This window comes from Mugil cephalus, chromosome 2, assembly GCF_022458985.1.
Source record: "Mugil cephalus isolate CIBA_MC_2020 chromosome 2, CIBA_Mcephalus_1.1, whole genome shotgun sequence".
Classification (NCBI taxonomy): Eukaryota; Metazoa; Chordata; class Actinopteri; order Mugiliformes; family Mugilidae; genus Mugil; species Mugil cephalus.
Window position 1 is genome coordinate 6090238 of NC_061771.1, and position 22205 is coordinate 6112442.

The 22205-nt window shown below is 39.7% G+C and overlaps 1 protein-coding gene across 2 annotated transcripts; it reads right to left on the minus strand.

Moving 5' to 3' along the window:
• Positions 1 to 1496: 1496 nt before the first annotated feature.
• On the minus strand, positions 1497 to 21854 carry LOC125003431 (complement C3-like). 2 transcript variants are annotated; one of them, XM_047577368.1, is made up of 43 exons: positions 21694 to 21854; positions 19105 to 19300; positions 18846 to 19008; positions 17566 to 17645; positions 17185 to 17273; positions 16941 to 17023; positions 16740 to 16827; positions 16440 to 16542; positions 16236 to 16356; positions 15910 to 16025; positions 15580 to 15726; positions 13465 to 13555; positions 13273 to 13367; positions 12995 to 13186; positions 12705 to 12860; positions 12393 to 12522; positions 12167 to 12235; positions 11829 to 12029; positions 11614 to 11734; positions 11425 to 11513; positions 11200 to 11339; positions 10689 to 10901; positions 9884 to 9947; positions 9690 to 9779; positions 9346 to 9552; positions 6978 to 7053; positions 6707 to 6866; positions 6477 to 6572; positions 6054 to 6204; positions 5664 to 5749; positions 5473 to 5550; positions 5212 to 5367; positions 5031 to 5093; positions 4840 to 4921; positions 4685 to 4733; positions 4463 to 4553; positions 4278 to 4367; positions 4078 to 4180; positions 3650 to 3739; positions 2224 to 2316; positions 2033 to 2116; positions 1765 to 1909; positions 1497 to 1683 (listed from the first exon to the last, which is right to left on the minus strand). In XM_047577368.1, exons 1-43 carry the CDS (start codon positions 21768 to 21770, stop codon positions 1539 to 1541), a joined length of 4959 nt encoding a protein of 1652 aa, XP_047433324.1. In that variant the 5' UTR covers positions 21771 to 21854; the 3' UTR covers positions 1497 to 1538. The 2 variants fall into 2 exon arrangements, with proteins under 2 accessions (XP_047433324.1, XP_047433323.1); XM_047577367.1 differs by having other exon boundaries at positions 1765 to 2116.
• Positions 21855 to 22205: the final 351 nt, after the last annotated feature.

Here is a 22205-nt window from a genome sequence, read left to right on the forward strand (position 1 = left end):
AATTAATCTTTAAATAAGTTACCAGTGATTGTTTTAAGTTTTGATGAAACCAAAGGTAGCAACAGCACCAAAAAGTCATATGAAAAACACTGAATATAACTGAGCCCCTAAGTACATCTCTAAATGGGCTGATTTTGCACAGCCCCAGCACTGCCTCAATCCACTTTCATTCTTGTGATTGAAAGGTGTCACTCCCCCTTTATTCGCTGATCATTTGGGCTAAATCCAGTCAGGCCTCAAGCTGCTGGTGATTGGTCAAAAGTGCTGGGCGTGCTATAGTAGTGTTGCCAACTAAGCTATTTTGTTGCTATATTTATTATTATTCACACCCCTCTAGTGAAATTTTTCAAAAAAGTGACTAATGACAAATCTAGCAACTTTTTCTGTTGCTCCCCTAGAGACGTTTGGCGACTTGGATGTCTTTTATTTTACCCAGGTTAGTCCCAGTGAGATCAATGATCTCATTTTCAAGGGAGACCTGGCCACCGAGTGGGACTCGAACCTGGACCTTCTCGCTGGGAGGCATCAGTGCTTCTGCAAAAGCTATAAAACGTGTTTCATTTTTTTCTCAATATTTCCCAGAAGTTGCAGTTTTTTATTTCACATAATTTGCAAGTGTGTTGTGATTATCATGTCATGTCAGCCTTATTAATGCTTGAAGAAGTGATTGAATAGAATAACACTAAATAGAACATGACTGGGTACTCAGCTTTTTGAAACTACTTCTCAGTTGTTGGACTTTTTTATTTGGGGCTTGTGCATGAAAGCATTGTGTGAAAAAAGCAGAAGTTACTTTAGTCAAAAAATGTAGTTTTGAATGAAATTGCAGCTAATTGAGGGTAAAAGATAATAGATCGCTCTCTAGCATCGGCACTTGCTGGTCATTTTGGTTTATCATTACATTTGTTTTTTGTGTGTGTGTTTTGTACTGTGATATTGTATTGTACTATGTCAGGTTCAAACTGCACAATGTTCCACAACAAAGTATCTGCACTAATTTCTTTGACTTATAGTGGTTCGCCATAGCATTATGACCACCTGCCTAACACTGTGTAGGTTTCCCTTTTGCTGCAAAATCATCACCCTGCGCTATTGGAAGTGGATGGGTTAGAATAGGATCTCTGGTCTGCAGCTACATAGCACTGTGTGTTCTGATATATATACCAATTTGGGCTTTTGTAGCTCGTGCATTGAATGAGATATCACAGGCAGCCTTTACTCGTGATGAGTCCTGTTGCCTGCTGCCCTATTGTAGTCTTGGAGATGATCCTGATCAAGTCGCCTAGCCATCACAATCTGGTCCTTGTCAAAGTTTCTGAAATCCTTCCGTTGCACTTAATACATAAATTGTTCACTTTCTAATACATCCTACCCAGGGACAGGCACCATGATGGTAAGATCAGTGTTATTCACTTCATCTGAGAGTGATCATAATTTTATAGACAATTGCTGTATAGCACAGCCATTAATGCTTTACATAATAAAACAAAAAACGATTTCAATGGATGTAAAAGTATTTTTATTTTCCTTAAGTTTCTTTATGCCTGACATGCAAAAGTTTCATATTGATCAACCATCTCCTCCATGCCCAAACAGACTGTTCGGAAAGTGGGATCCGTCTGACACTCTTCTGTTGTAGGCCAGTACTCAACCCAAGTTCCTTCTCCAAACATGTAGTAATAACTGAAGAGAGCAAAGTGAAAAATACGTTGAGTCTTCATATGACCTTCAAAAACACAAAACAGATGCACACAACAAACTTACCTTTGCTTTTTGTCATCTCTGCGAATATCTTTTGATGAGCCCATAACCAGGTAGGTTTTTCCCTGTTTGAGACCTAGAGATTCCCTGCAATGCTGAAAACTGAGGAACGTGCGCTTTTTACCCAGAGGGCCAACATCAAAACTTCCTGTAATTAAAACATGGGAGAAGACAGAGAGCTCAGGGTGTAGTTTGACACAGTACTGCTGACATATTCCTGCTGGAATCATGATTGAGCAGTATAGAAGATTTACATATGATAAATACCTACCCTCTTTGATGACCTGCACTACATGCATTTTGTAAGAGTCAGTGGACAATTCAGGTACAAACTCGTCCAGTCTCACTTTGTACACTGTAGACAAACAAGGAGTAGATATTAGGTCTCGTGGTAATACTCCGAATCTCTTAATCACAATTATATGGATGAAAATATAAATGAGCCCATTAATGAGTTCTTACCAAATTCCACTTTGCTGGTCTCGGTACTCTCACAAACCTTGGCTGTGCGGAGATCATTGCTGATTCCCTCCTTCGCCTGCATAGTGCAGTCCTCTGGAAATACAAAGTGGGCTTAGGGTTAATAGAAAGCTGATGTACAGTTGTCTTAACCAGACACCATACATGTTTGTCTACAATGGTGTGTCATGATATTAACTTGAGAAACTTCTTCCGTCCATGGGATTGAGTTTACAACAATTTCTATCAGCGCTGTTTAGGTTTCTTCCAGTTTCCTCCATCCCATTTCTTCTTACTTGGTGTTTCATCTCCTACTTTACCATCTAGTCTGTGTTTCCCCACTGATAATATAAGAGGGTTCTCCTTGTGTGTCCATCCTTCAGTTGTCTCACCCTTAGATGTTTTCCCCTTTTGTGCCTTTTATAATTCGAATCATGGTCAATGCAACTTGCATTTTTCAAACAAATTTCTTTCATGTCAAAGTGAAAATTATTACAAACTAGTGTCAATTAATTAAAAAATAAATGTAGTGTAAAATAAGTGTTTCTGCATACTTATTCACCCCCTTTAAAGTGACTCATCTAATTGAATAGAGGTTCAACTAGTAGATGGACCTCTACTAGTGATTGTAGTATAATAACACATGTGTCTGAGAGGTCCGGTCTCTGGTTCATCAGTGTTCCTGCTACAATTGCAACATGAAGACAAAATAACTCTCAGAGAACAATTCAGAGAAAAGACTGTGAAGTAAAAGTAAGGAGATGGCTACAAAAAGATTTCCAACACACTGGACATCCCACAGTGTTCAGTTAAATCCATCATTAACAAATGGGAGCATGCCGCTTGTTTCAATCTGTCTAGAGCTGGCCGTCTTCACGAATCGTGAGTGACCTTTCAAGAAGAAGACCAGAGAGGAACTCCACCGAGACACCTACCAACACTCTGAAGGAGTATAAAATCTTGCATGGAATTCACCCTGAAGCATGGAAGAAGGTTCTTTGGTTTGAGAAGACAAAAATGTAGTTTTCTGGCCATCAGACTAGATGCTGCACAACGCACCATCTCTTATGAGAAGCATGGTAGTGGCAGCATCATGCTCTCGGGATGTTTGCAAAATAGAGGGGAAGATGAATGCAGAAAAATATTGACAATTCCCGTAGGATAATCTGATTCAGTCTGCAAGAGAACTACGATAGAGAGAATGAATATTTATTTTCTACCCCAAGCCTACAACCTTAATCTAATCAAGAATAGATTTTTTTTTTTCTTCTGGGCAAAAAAGTCAAAAAGTTACAGGTATTGTATATAGTCCTGCCATTCCCTTTGTCATGTTGCGTTACCCATTTGTTAATGTATCCTTGAGTTTCTGATGTACAGTTTAATCTGTGGTACATGAAAAGATGTGCAACCATCAGATTGACTTGTTCACCTTCTGCACAGGTGCATTCTCCATGCAAACAGAGCGTCAGTAGTTGTCCTTCTTGCCTCTCTGGATGATAGAATTTCACACAGTCCGTTTCTGCAATAGAAAAGAAACAATCAGAAAAATCTGAATCAGCTTTATTGGCCAGGTATGTGAACACATACAAGGAACATACAAGGAATTTGAATCTTTGACACTTTGCTCAAGTCAACACTTGAATAAGCATAAAATAAAAACGCAAGAAAAAATAGAAAAACTGTACAATATAAATAGACTTTCAGAACAAAAAATAGTATATACATCTGTACATAATATATACAGTGAATATGAACATGAATGTGAAGGTATGTGGAAAACTGTTTTTGTGCTTAGAATATGTTTAATACATAAGTTTCTTGACGTTGACTGACGTCACAGAAGTTTCTGAGACTTACGGTTGTAGTATTCATAGACAGACACAGCTGCAGGTTGTAAAACGCCCACTTTCATTTTCTGATGGAGCCTAAAAGAGATCTCCTCTGGTCGTTTGTGAGAAACCTGAGAGAGAGAAGAGTGAGAGTCACTTAACAAGTGAGGGAGTGATAAGCAAATGGTGGAGAGAAAAGATGGACTGGAAGAAAGACTGAAGTCATACTTTATCCAGGTAGAGGACGAGTGAACCTCTTTCTGACAGGACTGTGTTCATCTCATATTTCGCAATCATCCGGGCACGTCCTCTAGACAGCTACACACAGAAACACATCACACACCGTCAGAAAAGGTTTTCAGCACAAACTCTTTTGAACTTTACTGAATATGAGACTGTGTGAAAGTTCTTACTAAGTCCAGGTCTTTTGTGTTGACTGTGAAACCAGTTAGCAAGCCAATATCCAAGATTGACATGGTTGCATCACGCTCCTTGTCTTTGTATCTGAATGTACCAGAATGAAGTAAAAGGAACAAATTAAATTAAACAGAGAAGAGGAAAAGGAGAAAAAAATAAAAGAACTCTATGATATGTGAAATATAAATTTTAAATCAGCTGCCAGCTTCAGTACTTACAAAACCTCTATTTTCAGCCTGTATACAGTCTCATCATCTCTAACTTTCTCTGGAGGAATAATTCATTAGATGTGCATAAGTTTATCAGTTCTTTCAATATGACTGAAAATACATTAAATAATGACAGATACATAAATAAGGAGAACCCAGATTACCTGTGAGGAGCTCCACAGACAAGTTAAACTTCTGACAGTGGCTGGACATTTCTTTTGGCCTAGCATAATACAGCGACACCATCTGTCACGTAGACAAAAGCTTTTTTAAATATTGCACTGTAACAAATAACATCTTCATGATCACACAAGGTTAAAATGCATTTGCCTTAAATACATCACAGAAGACTTACTGTCACTGTTGCTTCTCCTGTTCCTTTGGCAACCACTGTTATATTCTTGTTTATGTCATTTACCTGTTGGGATTTAAACATGTGCACAAACACACACAATGATTAGCAGAACATACATTTGATTTGGTGTATTAATGATGTACGTATAATATGATTGTATGAATATTATAGCTAGCCTCACTTTAGATGTTCTTGTGGCATAGTGGTTTTCTCGGTTGAAGTTGAACTTGTCAGGCTTTGACCTGCCTGGCAATTTGATGTCCACATTTAAGTTATAATCTGGCTCTTGAGCACTGGCCCAGTACTCTGCTACAGCCTGATACACCATAATAGTAGCCTGCAGGGAGGAGTGAGGATGGTGAGGCAAGTTAAGATGAACTTAACAGATGCAATTGCACTAAGAACAGCTAGAGGCCCAGATAAACAGAAGGATTTGCATTACCTGAGTTGATCCATAGCCTCCGCCCACCTTCTGTTGTCTGGTGAACCATCGCACAACAGGTCTGGCTGCTTCAAACTCCTTTATTAAGAGAAGGTAAGAAAAGGGTTGAGAACTCAGAAGAAGTTTCACTAACTGTTGTTTACTTCTAATAAACTGTTTTAGTGAGGTAATCCAGATGATGAGGTTCTCACCTTGGCCTTGACCAGAGCTAGAAGAGCATATGCTGTGGCCTCCAGTGCGTAAATATGTCCCTTAGGTACAGGCCAGTGGGATCCGTCTGAGGAAACAAACACAAATGCAACTTTGTTTTAACTGCATCCATAAGGCAACATTCCTTCACGTGTGTTTTATGTGTATGTGAGTGGGAAATACAACAGTAAAAATTTGACATCTTCAGTCTTGGTAAATTACTAATCTACGTCAGTGAGACTAGCTACTACTGCAGTTTCTTATTGTCTTAACATATCCACTAAAACTGACACAGAATAATCCAATAATAGTGACCATACCAGTGTATCTGTGAGGGTCTAGTAAACATTCAGTATTGAATAGTGAATATGTGATACTGTTTGTGAACAAACCTTGGGAAGCAAACGGGTAGAGGATGTCCTTGTTCAGTTTGCCTTCATTAGCCAGGGCATACGATGTCATGGCAACGGCATAGGGGTTAGTGAGGCTGGGCAGACGCCTCTCCAGGTAGGCCACTGCTTTGTCTATGCTGCTTGGCAGACTCTGGACAGGTGGAAAGAAAGAAGGTACCAACGAGAATGTAAACATCCCAGTCCTGATTAGGAGAATTGTGGGATACTGGGATGTGAGGTAGTGATACCATACTAAAACAGGTGACACAAGTCAAACATCAATTAATGACAGCAGTGGCACATAGAGTTTATTTATAGAAGTCTAAAAAAGAAAAACAAATACTGGCTAACACAGTTGAAATTCGCATAAATGCAGAAATAAAGAAGTAAGGGAAATACACCGCAGGCAGGTTAAGAACTCACATTGACATTTTCCACACATAAAGTGCGTGACTCCTGCATGGCAATCAGGCAGAAGGCCGTCATGGAGGCATCGGAATCTGTGCCGCGCACATCACCCTAGACATGAACACATGAACAGAATACTCTTACACTAATACATGTATTATGTATTTAACATATAAGTGTTTTCATCTTGATGATTTTATAGTGCAAAGATGAATGGTGTATATCAATGAAATCTGTGCACTCACAATCATCTCTGCATGGTACACTGGTCCAACTTCCTTAAACATTCCGTCAGGTTGCTGTGCTTGGAGAATGAGAAACTTTACAGCACCACAGATCACTGAGGTGTCCACTGCAATCAGAGTCTGAGCCATGGAAAACACCTTGGCAACATAGGCTGTCAGCCTTTGTGGAGGAGAATAGATGGTACAGGACTTTAGTTTCATTTATTTGGATGTTACATAGATACGATGGGCCAAAAATATGAATACGTTTATGGATGGTGGTGGGTCTCACCAGGTGCTGCTTTGTATATGAGCCCATACCGCAAAGGATCCATCCTTTTTACGATAAGAAAGCTCGTTGTTGTAGCCTGGGCAAAGCAATAAGAAAGAAACAATACAAAAACAGCTAAACACAGGCAGGTTACATACTCATTGCCTTTTAATACTCTAACCATTCTCTTTTTTTGTTTTGTTTCAATGGATAATACAATACAGATATGAACAAAGTGTGAGCAATGTGTGTTTGTGTGTGCGTATGTGTGTGAGAGAGTAATAACAAAGGAATAATAATTATTATCACATAATAATTAAACAATAAAAGAATATGATCAATTATTAAATAATACTAATTACATATATATGTTTATTTAGCATTTCTGTTGTGTGAAGCATTTTATGATGTATAAGTTGTAAATTTGAATTTCTAGACATTGAGTAAATGTTTCTGCAGATGTGGTTCCAGAAGTCAGCATCAGGAGCAATTGACAGATATTTTTCCCATTTGGATGTAGGTATTGATAGTGCTGTATCAGATTGTAAAAATATTTGATACATCCATAAACTACATCTGCCCCAGTCTTCATGGCTTGCAGTAGTCCGCTCCTACCTGGATGAACAATTCACCAATCTGCCCATGAATCCTCTTATACTTGTCATACTTGTCACATACGATCAGTCATCAGCATATGTTGTATTATTACATTCTGTGTGTTTCCTTCAGCTTGATATATGTATCTATGACAGAAGTTTGTTAATCTGTTTCTCTGTTTTCTTTCTTTCTACCCGGCTGGCCTAATGGTTTTGATCTTGTATTTTGCTTGAATTGATGATTTAAGTTGAAGGTATTCCAGAAACTGGCTGCTCCTCATGCTGTACTCTTGGAACAAGTGGGTAAATGGGACCAGTGTGTTGTTGTGGATTATGCGTTGTAAGTGTGTTGTGCCTTTTTGTGACCATGTGGAAAGGTGAAGTGTTTTTTTTTTTTTTTTTTTTTTTGTTTTTTTTTTTTTTATTTCTGAGAAAGTCAGGATTATTCCAGAGTGATGTGAATTTAGAAGGACCCAATGTAGAGTTTGTGACTTTGTGGAATTTCCACCAGACTTGCTGATATTGTTAAACATTGACGTTGCTTAATCGTCTGACTGAGGAATGGGAGATCTGAGATAGTGATGTTATTGCAAATTGCCTGTTCTATGTCCAACCAAGTGCTGTGTGATTGACGAAGGTGGATCCATTTTAGTATGTATTGTAGTTGGTTTGCCAGGTAATAATTATAAAAGTTTGGTGCTGTAAGTCCTCTGTGTGTTTTTGGTTTCTGTAAGGTTGTGAGTTTGAATCTTGGCGTTTTGTTTTTCCAGTAAAATTTTGTTATAATTGAATCTAGGGATTTGAACCATGATGTGCTGGGTTGAGATGGAATCATTGTGAAAAGGTAGGTGACTTTGTGACGCACTGTCATCATCAGTGCTATATGGCCTAATAATGAAATAGTGAAGAAATAGTTATTCATACATCTAGGAATGGGAAGTGTCTGGGTTGCCATATCCCCGCTGTTGTTGCGGGAGAACTGAGAATTTTTGCCAGTTATTAATCAGAGATGTTGGAAAATGATTCAGGGGCTCTAATTGTCTCATAAAGAGATGTGTGGGGGTTTCGTAGGAAAAGTAGGATTTCATCAAGACTGATTTTGTGGTGTATGTTCTGTGGTTGAATTCCCGTGATGTTGGTAACCACCTTCTTTAATCTGAGCTCTGTGTTTAAATGACCACCATGCCCTGTCTCCAACTATTCCAAAAACGCTGCCACCTGGTTATTAACAAAGTCAAAGAAGTGAGACCACTCCCATTCTTGCATCATTACACTGGCTCCCTGTCCATTACAGAATACACTTCCTTCAAAATTCTTCTGATTGTTTATAAATCCCTCCATGGTCTCGCTCCTTCATATATCTCTGAGATTCTCACCCCTTACACCACCACCAGAACCCTCAGATCCTCACACCGTGCGTGGCTGCGTCACATTCATGGAAAAAAAGGCAGGGGACCGGGCCTTTTCTGTTGCAGCTTCTCGGCTCTGGAACAGCCTGCCAGGAGCTATTAGGAGCTCTGACTCTGCTGAGGCTTTTGAGAAGCACCTTAATTCTTTATTCCTTGACTTTCAATAGCATTTGATCTGTTTTTACTTTTTCATCTGGGTATTAATAACTTTTCATTTGTTGATACAGTGATGTTGATCTGTATTTTATGTTTTCTGTTGTGCAAATGTGGTTTAGTTTTAAGGATCTATGTAAATGAAATAATCTTAAATGCCCCATTGTATTTCAGATTGAATGCTATTAGTATCTAGTATTTGTGCTGAGGAATACATGAGTGTGAGCCTACCAGTTTTTATGTGTGCAAGGGCTTCATCGCGCTTCTGAAAGCCCACAGTTTCCCATTGGTTGGTTTTGTCCAAATATATGGTTGCAATGACGGGCAGGGTCATCCCAATCATGGTCTGCTCTCCACAGCCCCCGGGCTGCTTAATCAGACTGCCCATTGATTGTCCACTAATAGCATTCTCCACCAGTGCAGCTACTTGTTCTCTCCCTGCAAGCACATATAAACCAAAATGTTACAAATCAACCAGAAGAAACAGATAAGAAAAGAGATGAGGACAATAACAAAATACACCAATGTAGAGTTAATCATACAGACACTGTCTCAATTATAACTATATCTCTCACCTGTCACTGAGATCTGAGTGCTGCTTGGTGTGTTTGGGACCATATCACTCTTGGGAATTGCACTGTTCAGAATTTCTTCTTGTGTACCACCTTAAAAGAAGAAACCAGGTTCAAGTTGGGAGATCAGTTTGTAAGAGATAAAAACCTGGCATTGTTCGAGGACCACACTGGAACTTTTTAATGGATAGACTCACCTACGCCTTTAGTGGTGGGATCTAGAGTTACAGTCTGAGGATGTTTAACCAGGACACCTAAAGGCTGCAAAAGCAACATTAGGACAAACATTAGAAAGTACTTACAGGTTATATATTATTTATATCCTGGTGTGTGATTAAATACGATACTGCTTAGTTGTTAGGGAATTTAAAGAATTTTGGACTGCATCTCTCAAACAGAGTTAATTCTTAAAAGGTTAATTTGGTATACATCAGGGAGCCAAAATGATGATCATTGCTGCCTAATATCCTGTGGCTTCTTTGCATGCTTCTTGAACAGCATCAACCTGCTGAGCCATAAACTCTACAGAGTTCCGAAGGTGTCCTCTGATATCTGGTGTAAGTTTGACTGGTCCAGGAGCCACCCACAAGATTTGATACAGTCAGATATAAAACTGTAGCCTTTGTCCAGCTGTCTTTCACTACCATAACGCAGATCATTATTTATAGTTGATGATTTACGTCTTTTTAATCCTTTTCACTCATCAATGCAATCTCAAACAATGTCTCTTTCCCAACACTGTCTTTGACCATTGAAGATCACTTGTTTTTTTTTTTTTTTTTTTTTTTTACCATTTTCAACCAACAGTTAATATCAGTATTAATATCTGTTATGACCTCAACTCTTCCCTAATTTTTATCACACGATTATTCTTACAGTAGCCGTGACAATATATGCATTAAACTTCACCAATCGTTAACCATGAAACTGATGCATTTTATTCATTCCGGGTGGCTTAGATAAACACGTTTTGTGTCATAAAAAAGCAAATATCATTCTTACCACCACCTTCAGCATCTTCTGGATTCCATCACTGAGTGATGAGTCTTTAACAGCTGCTTTAACCTCAATTTTGTGTTCTCCTTCCTTCATGGGAATAATGATGAAGGGTACAGACCGAGTGGTAGATGGCCCAACTGTGACCTCCTGACGAAACCTTTTACGTTTAGAGGCAGCACTGCACAGATGTTGCTCCTCAAGTAGATCCACACGCACCTTTAGAAAATAACCATAAAACAGTGATCAGAAAGAGAAAGAGAAAGCAAGAGGGAGATATTAGTACATAAAGCTATTATACTGAGGATTTACAGATGATGCTTTTATATAACATTGCTTCTATCCTGGATAATAGAATTTAGGTAACCATGTGTCTTACTGCATGACTATCTAACAGTGATGCATTTCAAGAACTATAGTGATCCCAGAGAATCGATGTCCCTTGGCACAGATATTATACTTGGCATTTTCCTCAGATTACGTTTCAGCCCAGTATTTACTGTTTTGTTTTACTTACAGTGACAATATCAGGGCTGTAGTTGTGGAGGATTGCTTTAATTTCTAGCTGCTCTCCTTGGACGGCAGAATAAGGCAGCTTGAGATCAATAAAGAAGTCCTTGCGGACAATTACTTCTAATGGATCACCGACACAGATACCTGGAAGAGAGGCAGAAAAGAAAACATATGGGATGATAGAGGCTCAAGTGAAACACAAGTCACATCATAGTCGGTGAATCCTCACCATGAGTTCTTGACAGACTGATGCCTGTGAACTGCCAGGTGGTGATGGAGTCTTGCAAAGGAATATTTCTCTGAAATATTGTGGCATCGCTATATCACAGAAAGAAGGGAGGGGTGACAGGTTTAGATGCTAATGGCTTAATAATGAGTATTGTTTTTATTGCGGGAGGACAGGTTTTAGTTGACTCACCACTGAGGGGTTTGTCGAGGACAATCAGGCAGTTTGATATCCATCCACAGCCAGCTTTCAGGGAAATTAGTGCGAGTAACAATATCGTTGCTGTCCAAGTAACTGCTGTCATCTTCCTCACCTAAAAGATCATTGAAATGTTGCGTTATGATTGTTTCATAGGAACTAGTGTGACCATGGATAACCACCTCCCATCCCTTGTTCCCATCTCTTACTGCGAGCTAGCTGGAGGCTGTCCTCCTTTTTCAATTCTAGCTGGCTTGCAATCTGTTTGCAGCAGTCCAGGAAGGCATCGATGCAGGCTTGACCATCCACAATGTATTCAGAGCGCACTTCACAGCTGTATGAAACTGGGGTGGGCTTCATGCCATCCAAACAACACTCTTTTTGTAGTTTGTCATCTTTATATTTGCTCACTGGAGAGAAAAGAATTGTGCAAGGATGAAATGGAGAACTTGGATAAGTCTAACTGCCTGCCAATTCACAACCTAGCAAAGGCTAACATTGTTGGAATAATGACTGAATCTTTTTAGATTGAAGTTGTGATTTTTACCTAAAGTGGTTGTGACCTCCATTAAAGTAGTGGCTCGCTTCCGCCTGCTGGGGGCAGGACATTTCGGCTCTGGAAAACAAGACAGAACTTTGAGATCAGAGACTTGGGTTCTGCATGATGTGGGTGAAAGGAGCATTCATATCCATATGTTCATTTTCATTCAGATGCAGCTGCATAGTTGGAAGAAAGGAGAGTTGGCTTCAACAATAGAGTAAAGTAATGGTACCTTGTCTGTAGGGAGTCCCAGAACCAGCACTTGTCTCAAACACCAGCCCAGCATCGAAGAACACACTCATACTGTCCTTCCCTCCACCTGGTGTACATCCTGTGTCATACTTCTCTACTATGTCCCACACCTGCAACAGACCAGGCTCAGGGTCACATTATGTGTAGTTGATACAGGTCAAGAGAATTACATGTGCAATGTATTAACCCATGATTTTGAAGTCATGAAAAGTGAACATATGGTAGCCTATGTGCCATTTATAATATTGTATTTTTAAAAAATAAGCAATTCAAAATATTTTAAGCAAATTGCCTTTTTCTGGGTGAGGCGGTGCTTGTTGTTGAGGACGTAGACGCCTTTGTCAACGGCCACCAGTCCCACTTGGGCCCCTGGATCTCCTGTCACTTTCAGGCCAAACATCTTACGAGGTTCATAGGATGGAACAAGCCTTGTTGGTTCCAGCTTCAGCTAAATATGAAGTATCGGGCAATAGACAAAAAACAAACATTTGTATTTGGTAAAAACATATGCTTGTCCTAGATATGATTACCAATGCGCCTTGTTTGAGATTCACTGTGCTACATCGATGTTGTGTCTCTTACCTTTCCCATGCACGTGTCCTTTACATCCACCCACAAGGAGTCTGCCACCACTTGATTAGGATTTGGATGTAAGTAAGCAATGATGCGGAAAGATGGCAGCATGTCTTTGGTCACGACAATCGTCAGGGAAATCAGTACTTGGCCTTGTGTCCTGTGGCGTCCATGACGCACCAGCTGACCTCTGCTTAAGATCTGGAAAGGCAAGATTAATCTCATCATGATACTCTATGTTTCTACTGCTCTACCACAAGTCGTAAGCTATATTGAGCACCTCTCACCAGGTATGTGATGTCAGTATGTGCATTTAATTGACTGTTGAGGTTGAGATTGACTTTCATGTTTGCTCCTAATTCCAACTCAGCTGCATCCACACCTGCAAAAATGACATGTTGCAATGAGTGCTTGTAACTGCATAAAATCACAGCATTTATTTTACTTCACTTACTACTTATCGCAAGGATATTTCATACCAATGTGGATGAAACTGGTGCTTTTGTGAGCAGTAGCTACCATGGAGGCAGTTGCTTGTCTATCACCTGGAATAGCAGCATTAGTCCTTGCCTTGTAATTAAAGGGACACACACACACACACACACACACACACAGACACACACACACATTACACACGCAACATACACAAAATACAAGAACAGTTAGATGTGTTTTATTACGCACACCAACATTCTCCCCTCAAATACAGTCTAGCACACTATGTTTTGTTCTGTTACATTTTACATTTAAATACCAGCGTTCAGGATTTAACACACAAGGTGGTTAAATTTGGACAGGAACAGGACCACCAAGACAAACTTAACGCTTTGGCTCCACTGTCACAACTTGAGTTCATGGTTGTTTTTTAAACAATTTAAATTCAGGCAGGCAGTAGGTTTCATTTGAATGGTACATTCAGTGCATCTGGGGCAAACAGCAACGTATAGGGGAGTGAATGAACAAAACCAGTAAATCTGTCCTCAAAGGCCCTTACATGCTGTCTGTAGTACATACTGTTGTTTTGACATTTGAAAACAGTAAAAATAGCCTAAATCTTTTTCTTTTAGCCTAAAACTGACTTATCTATCGTGAAAAAAAATCTAAGTTAACTAATAGAAATCAAAAGAGTGGTGGGTTGGGGGTGTGGAGCTTATTACTTATTAAAGTAATAGTATAGTAAGAGTGTATAGCAATGGTGTCCAATATTAAGCATGTCTTAAATTGTTTTCTATTCTGCATGTTATTAAATTAAATCTTTATTGTTCAGACATTGTCTCTTATGTGTCTAAATGAAACAGGTTCAATCATTGTTGTGCTATAAGATATTTGAAGATTGATAGTGATTTCACAAACATCCATTTAAATGAAAAACTGAATAAATGAGATTTGTTTTGGTGCTAAACTGATGTGTGCACTATAATTGCAAGCAATTTGTCCATTGTTAATTAAACTAGTTCCCAAGTACAAAAATATTAGAGACTCATTGTAATGTAGAGATAGGATGGTGATCTGACGATGTTTGAGTCACACAGGGACATGCATAATCATTCTGAACACAATTAAAACCCACGTACTATCATGTGAAAACACATGACAGGTGATGGTATGATCAGAAGCCCCAGCTCTGGCCATCATGCAGAATTGAATTTCGAATATCTCTTTAATTTAGCATTCTACACTAGTGGAGAAAGACGGGAAGTAATGGGGCTGGTGACAGTGAAAGAGACTGTAATTGAACCTGTGACACTTCTCTGAAGTGAGGCTAGTGAGGCGAGCAGAGTGGAGTATTAAAGCATAACAACATTTGTCCTAAAATAGCCATGATTTAGGACTCTCTAGGCACCAGCAGATGTCTTATCACAAACATTCCTTCACTAACGCTACGTAGCCAATCATAGCATTGACACTGCTTACATAGGTGCCCTTCCCATATGCGCCGCGGCGCCGTGCAAGTTGGCTTGTTAACAACAGTGCGGCGGAGATAAGAGATGCAAATGCTAACCCCTTATTATGGCAAAATGAACGGGCAGTGACCCATCTACTCACCAAGTCAAACTGAAAAAGAAATGCACTTCTTTTAAGATAAAATGGCTGTCGGAGTATGTGCAAACAGAAGAACAAGCGGTGAAAGTGGGTGAGAAAGGTCTGGTCTGCAAAACATGCAGCGAAGCCAAAGTGGCAAGCAAATTTTAATGTGAACAAAATGTTATGTCTGAAAGTAATGTCTCATTTCTTCCAGAGCAGGACTCTCACCCAGGCCACAACTGGACCCTCACATATAACATACTACACATCTCATGAACAACAAGATTTTTGTCTTTTTCATTTTAAGTGGGCCAAATCACTTATATTAAAAGTAAACAAATGGAAATTGCAGCCGTAATTTGATTCTTTAACAAGCCATGTAAATTGCTATGATCCCAGATGTTGAACAGGTGTGATACTGGTGTGTGGCCACATGCACATCTGATGTTGCTCACAATGGTCCTCAGTGTGCTCAGGGAGCTTGTGTGTATGCCCAGACACATGAAAAATTAGAGGGAACATTGGTCATAATGAGTAACAAATATCACTTTATCTGACTTTTTACTTACAGTGATTTCCAGTGGTTGATTGTTTGCCACTGTATTGATGGTAAGCCTTGCCAAGCCATTGCTTGCAGTACTGCCCTGCACTTCACCTGGACTGACCACCACTGGAACATTTTTAGCTGGAGTGTCATCTGGATTCAAAACTTCAACCTACCATAAAACAAAAAGAAAACTAATCAGACATCAAACTTTTGTATTGAAACACAAAATCCTTGGCTATATGAATAGATTGTCTGCAAATGGCACTTGTGTACAACACAGTGATCATGATTAAAGTGGAAATGTAGCTATTCTGTTTCTGTCAAATTGTGGAAATGCGAATTGGTACTTTACCGCAACATCGAAGGACATTCCTGGTTTGAAATATTTGGGAGTTTTTTTGAAGACGATGCGGTAAGGTGATGTGACGATCTGGATACCTCTCAACTCTGCTTCCACCAGTTCACTATCTGTGACAGGAAGCAGCAGCACAAACACAAACACAAACACAAACACATACAAACTGATGAAGAATGGTTGATTGGTGACACTCATGATGATGTCTTTTTTTTTATTATCTTGGGTCATCTTAGATAATAATAATACAACCCAAATCTGTTTTAACTGCTGTTGAATCATTGTGATTTATAAATGATATTGAACAGATCTATCCTTCTTACCGCTCTCTGTCAGCACACTGACAGATACAAATATGGAGCTCCCCACAAGGGGGAGGATGTCTCCGAAGGTTTGTGTGATGTGCTCCTTCTTCAGTGTGGCCTCTCCTTTACCTTCCTGAATCTAATGTGACCAAGATAAAGAAACACATCTTGAAATACAGAGAACCTGAATCTTGATAGTCTTAACACAGAATTTGTGCTCACCGACACTCTCTGAAGAGAGCTAGACATGCTCTTCTTCTGACCCTCATCAATTATCCCAAATACCACATAGGCTGTTCCATCCACCTCCTTACCGAACAGATAGCTAAAACCACAAGAGAAACACTTGTTCAAGCCCTGCAGCAAATTAGAAGGGGCAATTAAAAACAGAAGGTGAAAATGCAAGAACAATAACTGCCATAACCAAAGCAGCACTTATGCTGTCTTTCAATTCATTTTAATTTACCAATGCAATCCGGTGCCACAAGTAAAGAAAAAAAAAACACAAAAAACTTCACATACGTAGCTTGGATGCTGACAGTGAGGTCTTCGCTGTCCACGTAGAAGAAGGGGACAAGTGTTGTCAGTTTTATCTCAAAACTGGGAAGCACTGTTAAAAGAAAGTATGTTTTTTGTTTTGTTTTTTGAGTGTGTATGTCCAGCCAATGAGAGTAAGTGGGTGTTGAACAGGTTATTACAGACTACACACTATGAGGAACTTACCATATTCTTTGACCTCAAACTCTGCAGAAAAGCTCTGCTGTGGGTTGCTGGTGAACTTTGCCACTATCTTCCACAGTCCAGGACTAGACAACGACACACATAATTAGAAAACGACAACAAAACACTGTTTAATCAAGCAATAATCAAGCAAAAGATTAACAAACCTGGCTGAAAGGCAATGACCCTGTTATACATGATAAAATATAACTTCACACAAAAAAAATCAATCCCAGAAACTACTCACCTAACAATTTCAGGTAGTTGGTAGTCTCCAGTGTGGATTCCTGATTTCAAAAATACTGGATCAACTGGTAAAATTATTTCCTCGGGGGTCTGAAAAGACATTAACAGTAATAGTTTTATAATTTCTAATGTCTGGTGTCATAAACTGAGCAGAAAACCTGCATCAAGTGTACAACTCAACCACTAGAGGGTGTAATTTGTTTATACTCTGGGGAGGAAGCTGGACTGTTACTTTGAAAAAGTTTGACTAGAAACACCATCAAACCAAGAAACAAATCTCATGTGTTTTTGTTGTTCTGTTCATTTGTCCTCCCAGTCATATCTGATCATATAATATTACATCCATTGTGAAGTCAAAGTAATCAAAAATAAAACTCCATACCACAACTTCAATGCTAATAGAAGCATCAGCCCTCTCTACAGGCTCCATCCCGGGCGTCAGAGCAAACATCCTGTAATGGACTGACACAGAGATAAGGAGTTTTATTTTAATGTTCCACTCAGGAGAAAAGAAGGATTCATTTTGCAGGAATTGGCATTACATTAAAAAAAAAAAAAAAAAAAAAAAAAAAAATGATTTCCTCAAATTAATGGGGTATTCCACCAATTGTACACATGAACACTATGCACAAAAACTCTTGATATCCTTCCCTGTGCTCAGCCAATTTTGCCATTTATTTAGACCTTAAAGTGGACATAGGATGAAAATATAACACATTTAATATGGTGTGTGAAGATCAGAAAATCTGATAAAAAAAGTCATTCATGTGTGGCTGGGAGTGAAATGTGCTCTTCAGGCACTTCAAATTTGACTCATTTGTGATGTAACTAGCTCACCTTGCCGGGGTCAATATGGCGCTACTTTTCACACTGTGAGACACTAGGATTAGCAGTCCACAATGTGGTCTGAGGTGGTATGAAGTAGTAGGAATTTGCTGTCACTTCCACTTTCAACAGACCCCAGAATAAAACATGTGTGATATATGGTAGAGAGCGGAGCTAACCATGGGGCCAAGTTAGCATGCTAACGCCATGTTAACCATGCCGCTGTTATTTGTCAGACGCTTTCAGTGTGTTTGTTGTTCGTATGGAAACGAACAGCGGTTGAGCTTATATTTTAGTTTCGTTTTCTGTTTGCCATGTGTGCTACTGTGGAACTACCAATTTAGCCCATTGTCTGCAAACTGGCACAGCATAACTGCGTCTTTGTGTAAGAATCATATTTAAGTATTTAGTGCTCTAATGCTTGTGGCTAGAGCTGTTATGGGTCAATCGTCCTGACTAATGTAGCTTCTAAGCGCCACTGCCATACTCTACGGCAACACTGAGGCAATGCTACCCATTTCTGCCCAGGTCCTGTGTAGACGTACGTCCCTGATGAGAAGTCCTAAGTTACAGGAGCTCATTCTCAGGAGGGAGGAGAAGCACACAAAACGTCTTGCTGTGAAAAGGGCTGTCATGAAAGAAATATATCAGCTTGTGGAAATGGACAACTGATGCCCCCTTTAAGTTGTTCTTTCAAGGTTGACAAAGTGATGGAAGTCCAGTGCTAAATGGCTGCTTATAAGTATCACCAAATAAAACTATGTTTGAAGTTTCCTGAACGCTCCAACACAAGAGTGGGTGTTGTGTTTGCCAGCAGTGAGCCAGGACTGGACTCACCTTTAGTGTTTGGCGTGTAGAGGGTCTTGTCGGTCTGTATGAAGATGTACCCAGACTGGAAAGTCACTAAGACGATTTTCTCCAGCACACGGTCAGGGAACTTAGCTTGCAGGTAAACATACTGCTTCACGCTGGGATCTTTACTGAAGTCTCCAGGAGGGATCTGAAACAACAATGAGGAGAACGAACAGCATGTGAGAAGCAAGGTGAGAGTATACCAATGAGCGCTTCTGAATTGTTTGTAGAACATTTTTCTTACCGTTACTTGTGCGAGCTCCTGAAAGTATTTACCACTGGTAAGCGTCACTGATGTGGTATCCAGCCTTTTGTTTTTGGTTGGATGGTTCATCACACTGATTTCAACCTGAATGTTTCCACCGGAACAGTCAAGACACTCCACAAAGATGTTTTCTGGTGTTCCAACCCTCAGCAAGTTGGGAGCAGACAAGACCTTCCTACAGAGAAGAAGAGAAAAAATATAGTATATATAGTAGTCACTGAGAAGAAATAACCTCAACTTGATACTGATTTGTGGATAGATGTACATTTATTTAAATCCCATATATAAAATGTTCATATTTATATACACAATTTACAGATGTATGTGTTTTTATTTAGGTTTTATGAGAGTATCTCTCATTGATTCCAAACTACGTTTAGCATGTGACCATATAGAAGGTGAAATAACCAGGGCTCCAGTTTAACTTTGGGATATCTTGTCCCCCAACTGAGAATTACTGCTTTCATGCCTGTTTGTTAAAGTTTCGGATTACCAACATGAGGGTTGCGAAATTCTACCTGGACTTTAAACAGAATGAGTGATTGATTGATTGTCTTGATTATTCTCCAGCAGTTGATCAATGAAACTAGGTCTGGACTCTGATTTGTTTGGCATGAATGCAATGCAAACAAAAACCATGGCACCATTTGAAAACCCCTGTTGCCCTGACTTATGTGACACTGGACAGCAACTCATCAATACGTGAGACATGTGAAATCAAACAGTGAAATTAGTCTAACCATAAGCACATACAGTGGGGGAAATAAGTATTTGATCCCCTATGAATTTGTAAGTTTGCCCACTTCCATAGAAATGATCAGACTCTGGTTTTTATGGTTGTTTACTGGTTATGGGTATAGACAGAATATCAATCGAAAATGCATAAAAAACACACAATCTAAAAGTTATAAATTGTTATGTATTTTATTAAGGGAAATAAGTATTTGATCCCCAACAATTCACTTAGAATTCAGGCTCCTACAGATTGGCTGGTGCGCATGTGGCACACAGCTGTGCTCAGTCAACTAATTACCAATACTCCTGATCTTAACTCGTCATGTATATAAAGCACACCTGCTCTAAGAATCAGTTTCTTACATTCCAACTTCTACAGCACCATGGGCAAGACCAAAGAGCTGTCAAAAGATGTCAGGGACAAGATTGTAGACCTGCACAAGGCTGGTATAGGTTACAAAACCATCAGCAAAAGGCTTGGTGAGAAGGTGACAACTATTGGTGCCATTATTCGCAAGTGGAAGACCCATAAAAGGACCATCAACTGTCCTCGGTCTGGAGCTCCCCGCAAAATCTCGCCTCATGGAGTGAGGATGATGATGAGAAAGGTGAGGGAGCAGCCTAAAACAACACGGCAGGAGCTTGTTAATGATCTGGAAGCAGTTGGGACCTCCGTCACCAAGAAAACAGTTGGCAACACACTGCGCCGTTATGGATTGAACTCTTGCAGTGCCCGCAAGGTCCCCCTGCTCAAGAAGGCACATGTACAGGCCCGCCTTAAGTTTGCCAGTGAACATCTAAATGACTCAGAGAAGGCTTGGGAGAAAGTGCTGTGGTCTGACGAAACCAAAGTTGAGCTATTTGGCATTAACTCGACCCGCCATGTTTGGAGGATGAAAAAACGTGAGTATGACCCAAAGAACACCATACCCACGGTTAAGCATGGAGGTGGAAACATCATGTTTTGGGGCTGTTTTTCAGCAAAGGGTACAGGGCAACTTCACCGCATTATGGGGCCAATGAATGCAGCCATGTACTGTAACATCTTGGACAAAAACCTTCTTTCCTCAGCAAGAACACTGAAGATGCCTCGTGGGTGGGTTTTCCAACATGACAATGACCCAAAACATACTGCCAGGACAACAAAGGAGTGGCTCAAGAAGAAGCATATTAAGGTCATGGAGTGGCCTAGTCAGTCTCCAGACCTTAACCTGATCGAAAACCTGTGGAGGGAGCTGAAGCTCCGAGTTTCCAAGAGGCAGCCAAGAAACTTGAAGGATTTAGAGACTGTCTGTAAAGATGAATGGGCCAAAATCCCTCCTGCGCTGTGTGCAAACCTGGTGACCAACTACAAGAAACGTCTCATCGCTGTGCTTGCCAACAAAGGTTTCTCTACAAAGTACTGACTTGTGTTGTGCTTGGGGATCAAATACTTATTTCCCTTAATAAAATACATAACAATTTATAACTTTTAGATTGTGTGTTTTTTATGCATTTTCGATTGATATTCTGTCTATACCCATAACCAGTAAACAACCATAAAAACCAGAGTCTGATCATTTCTATGGAAGTGGGCAAACTTACAAATTCATAGGGGAACAAATACTTATTTCCCCCACTGTATTTGTGAAAAGGAAATGTGTTATTAATAATTTGTGTCTGATGGGCAAATTCCTCCAATTCTTAAAATAAAGTTGATACCCCCTTCATTATTTAAAAGTGTACAAATGTTCAAAAACTAGATAAGATCCAAGACACTCATCAAAACACTTAATTTTTTAGGAAAATTAATTTGTGCTTAGTGGGAATGTGAAATGTTACAGGTAAACTTACATTTCAGCTCCATCTGCCATAGAATTCAGGGAAGCAAAGGCCAGAGAGGCCAACAGCAGCAGCAGAGGTCTCCTCATCCTCCTTCCTGGTCCTGGGCTGCTGTCAATGTCCCAAGGGCCTGCAGCGCCTGCCTTTTATCCACCTCCCTCCTCCTGTACCCGACTTCATCCTCCTCCCTCCTCTACCTGTTTCTCTACATGCACGTAAACACAAACACAGTTCACACAATTTCCCAGCAGCAGTTGAGAAACCTTCCCCACTATCTCCTCTGTGAGGAAAAAGATAAACATTAGAAAATCAATAAGGGTTTTCATGATTGACCAACACTTTACAAAAACACTTACTGTGCATTCTTGACGTTTAAAACATTACTTTGTATCCAATCTTTTTAGATTCCCTCATTATGGGTCTGTCTGTTACATTTGATTATACCTATCATTAAACATAATGAACATGCGCCGACAGACAGTGATTGTGGTGAAATTGGCGTTGAGTTGTATTTAGAAAAAGTA

Coding starts and splice junctions, on each gene's coding strand:
- LOC125003431 (XM_047577367.1), bottom strand. CDS start 21,770: ATGAGGAGACCTCTGCTGCTGCTGTTGGCCTCTCTGGCCTTTGCTTCC. Junction 16,543..16,739: donor ACTGTCAGCATCCAAGCTAC/GTATGTGAAGTT, acceptor TTGTGGTTTTAG/CTATCTGTTCGGTAAGGAGG. Junction 6,867..6,977: donor CATATACAAAGCAGCACCTG/GTGAGACCCACC, acceptor TCCTCCACAAAG/GCTGACAGCCTATGTTGCCA.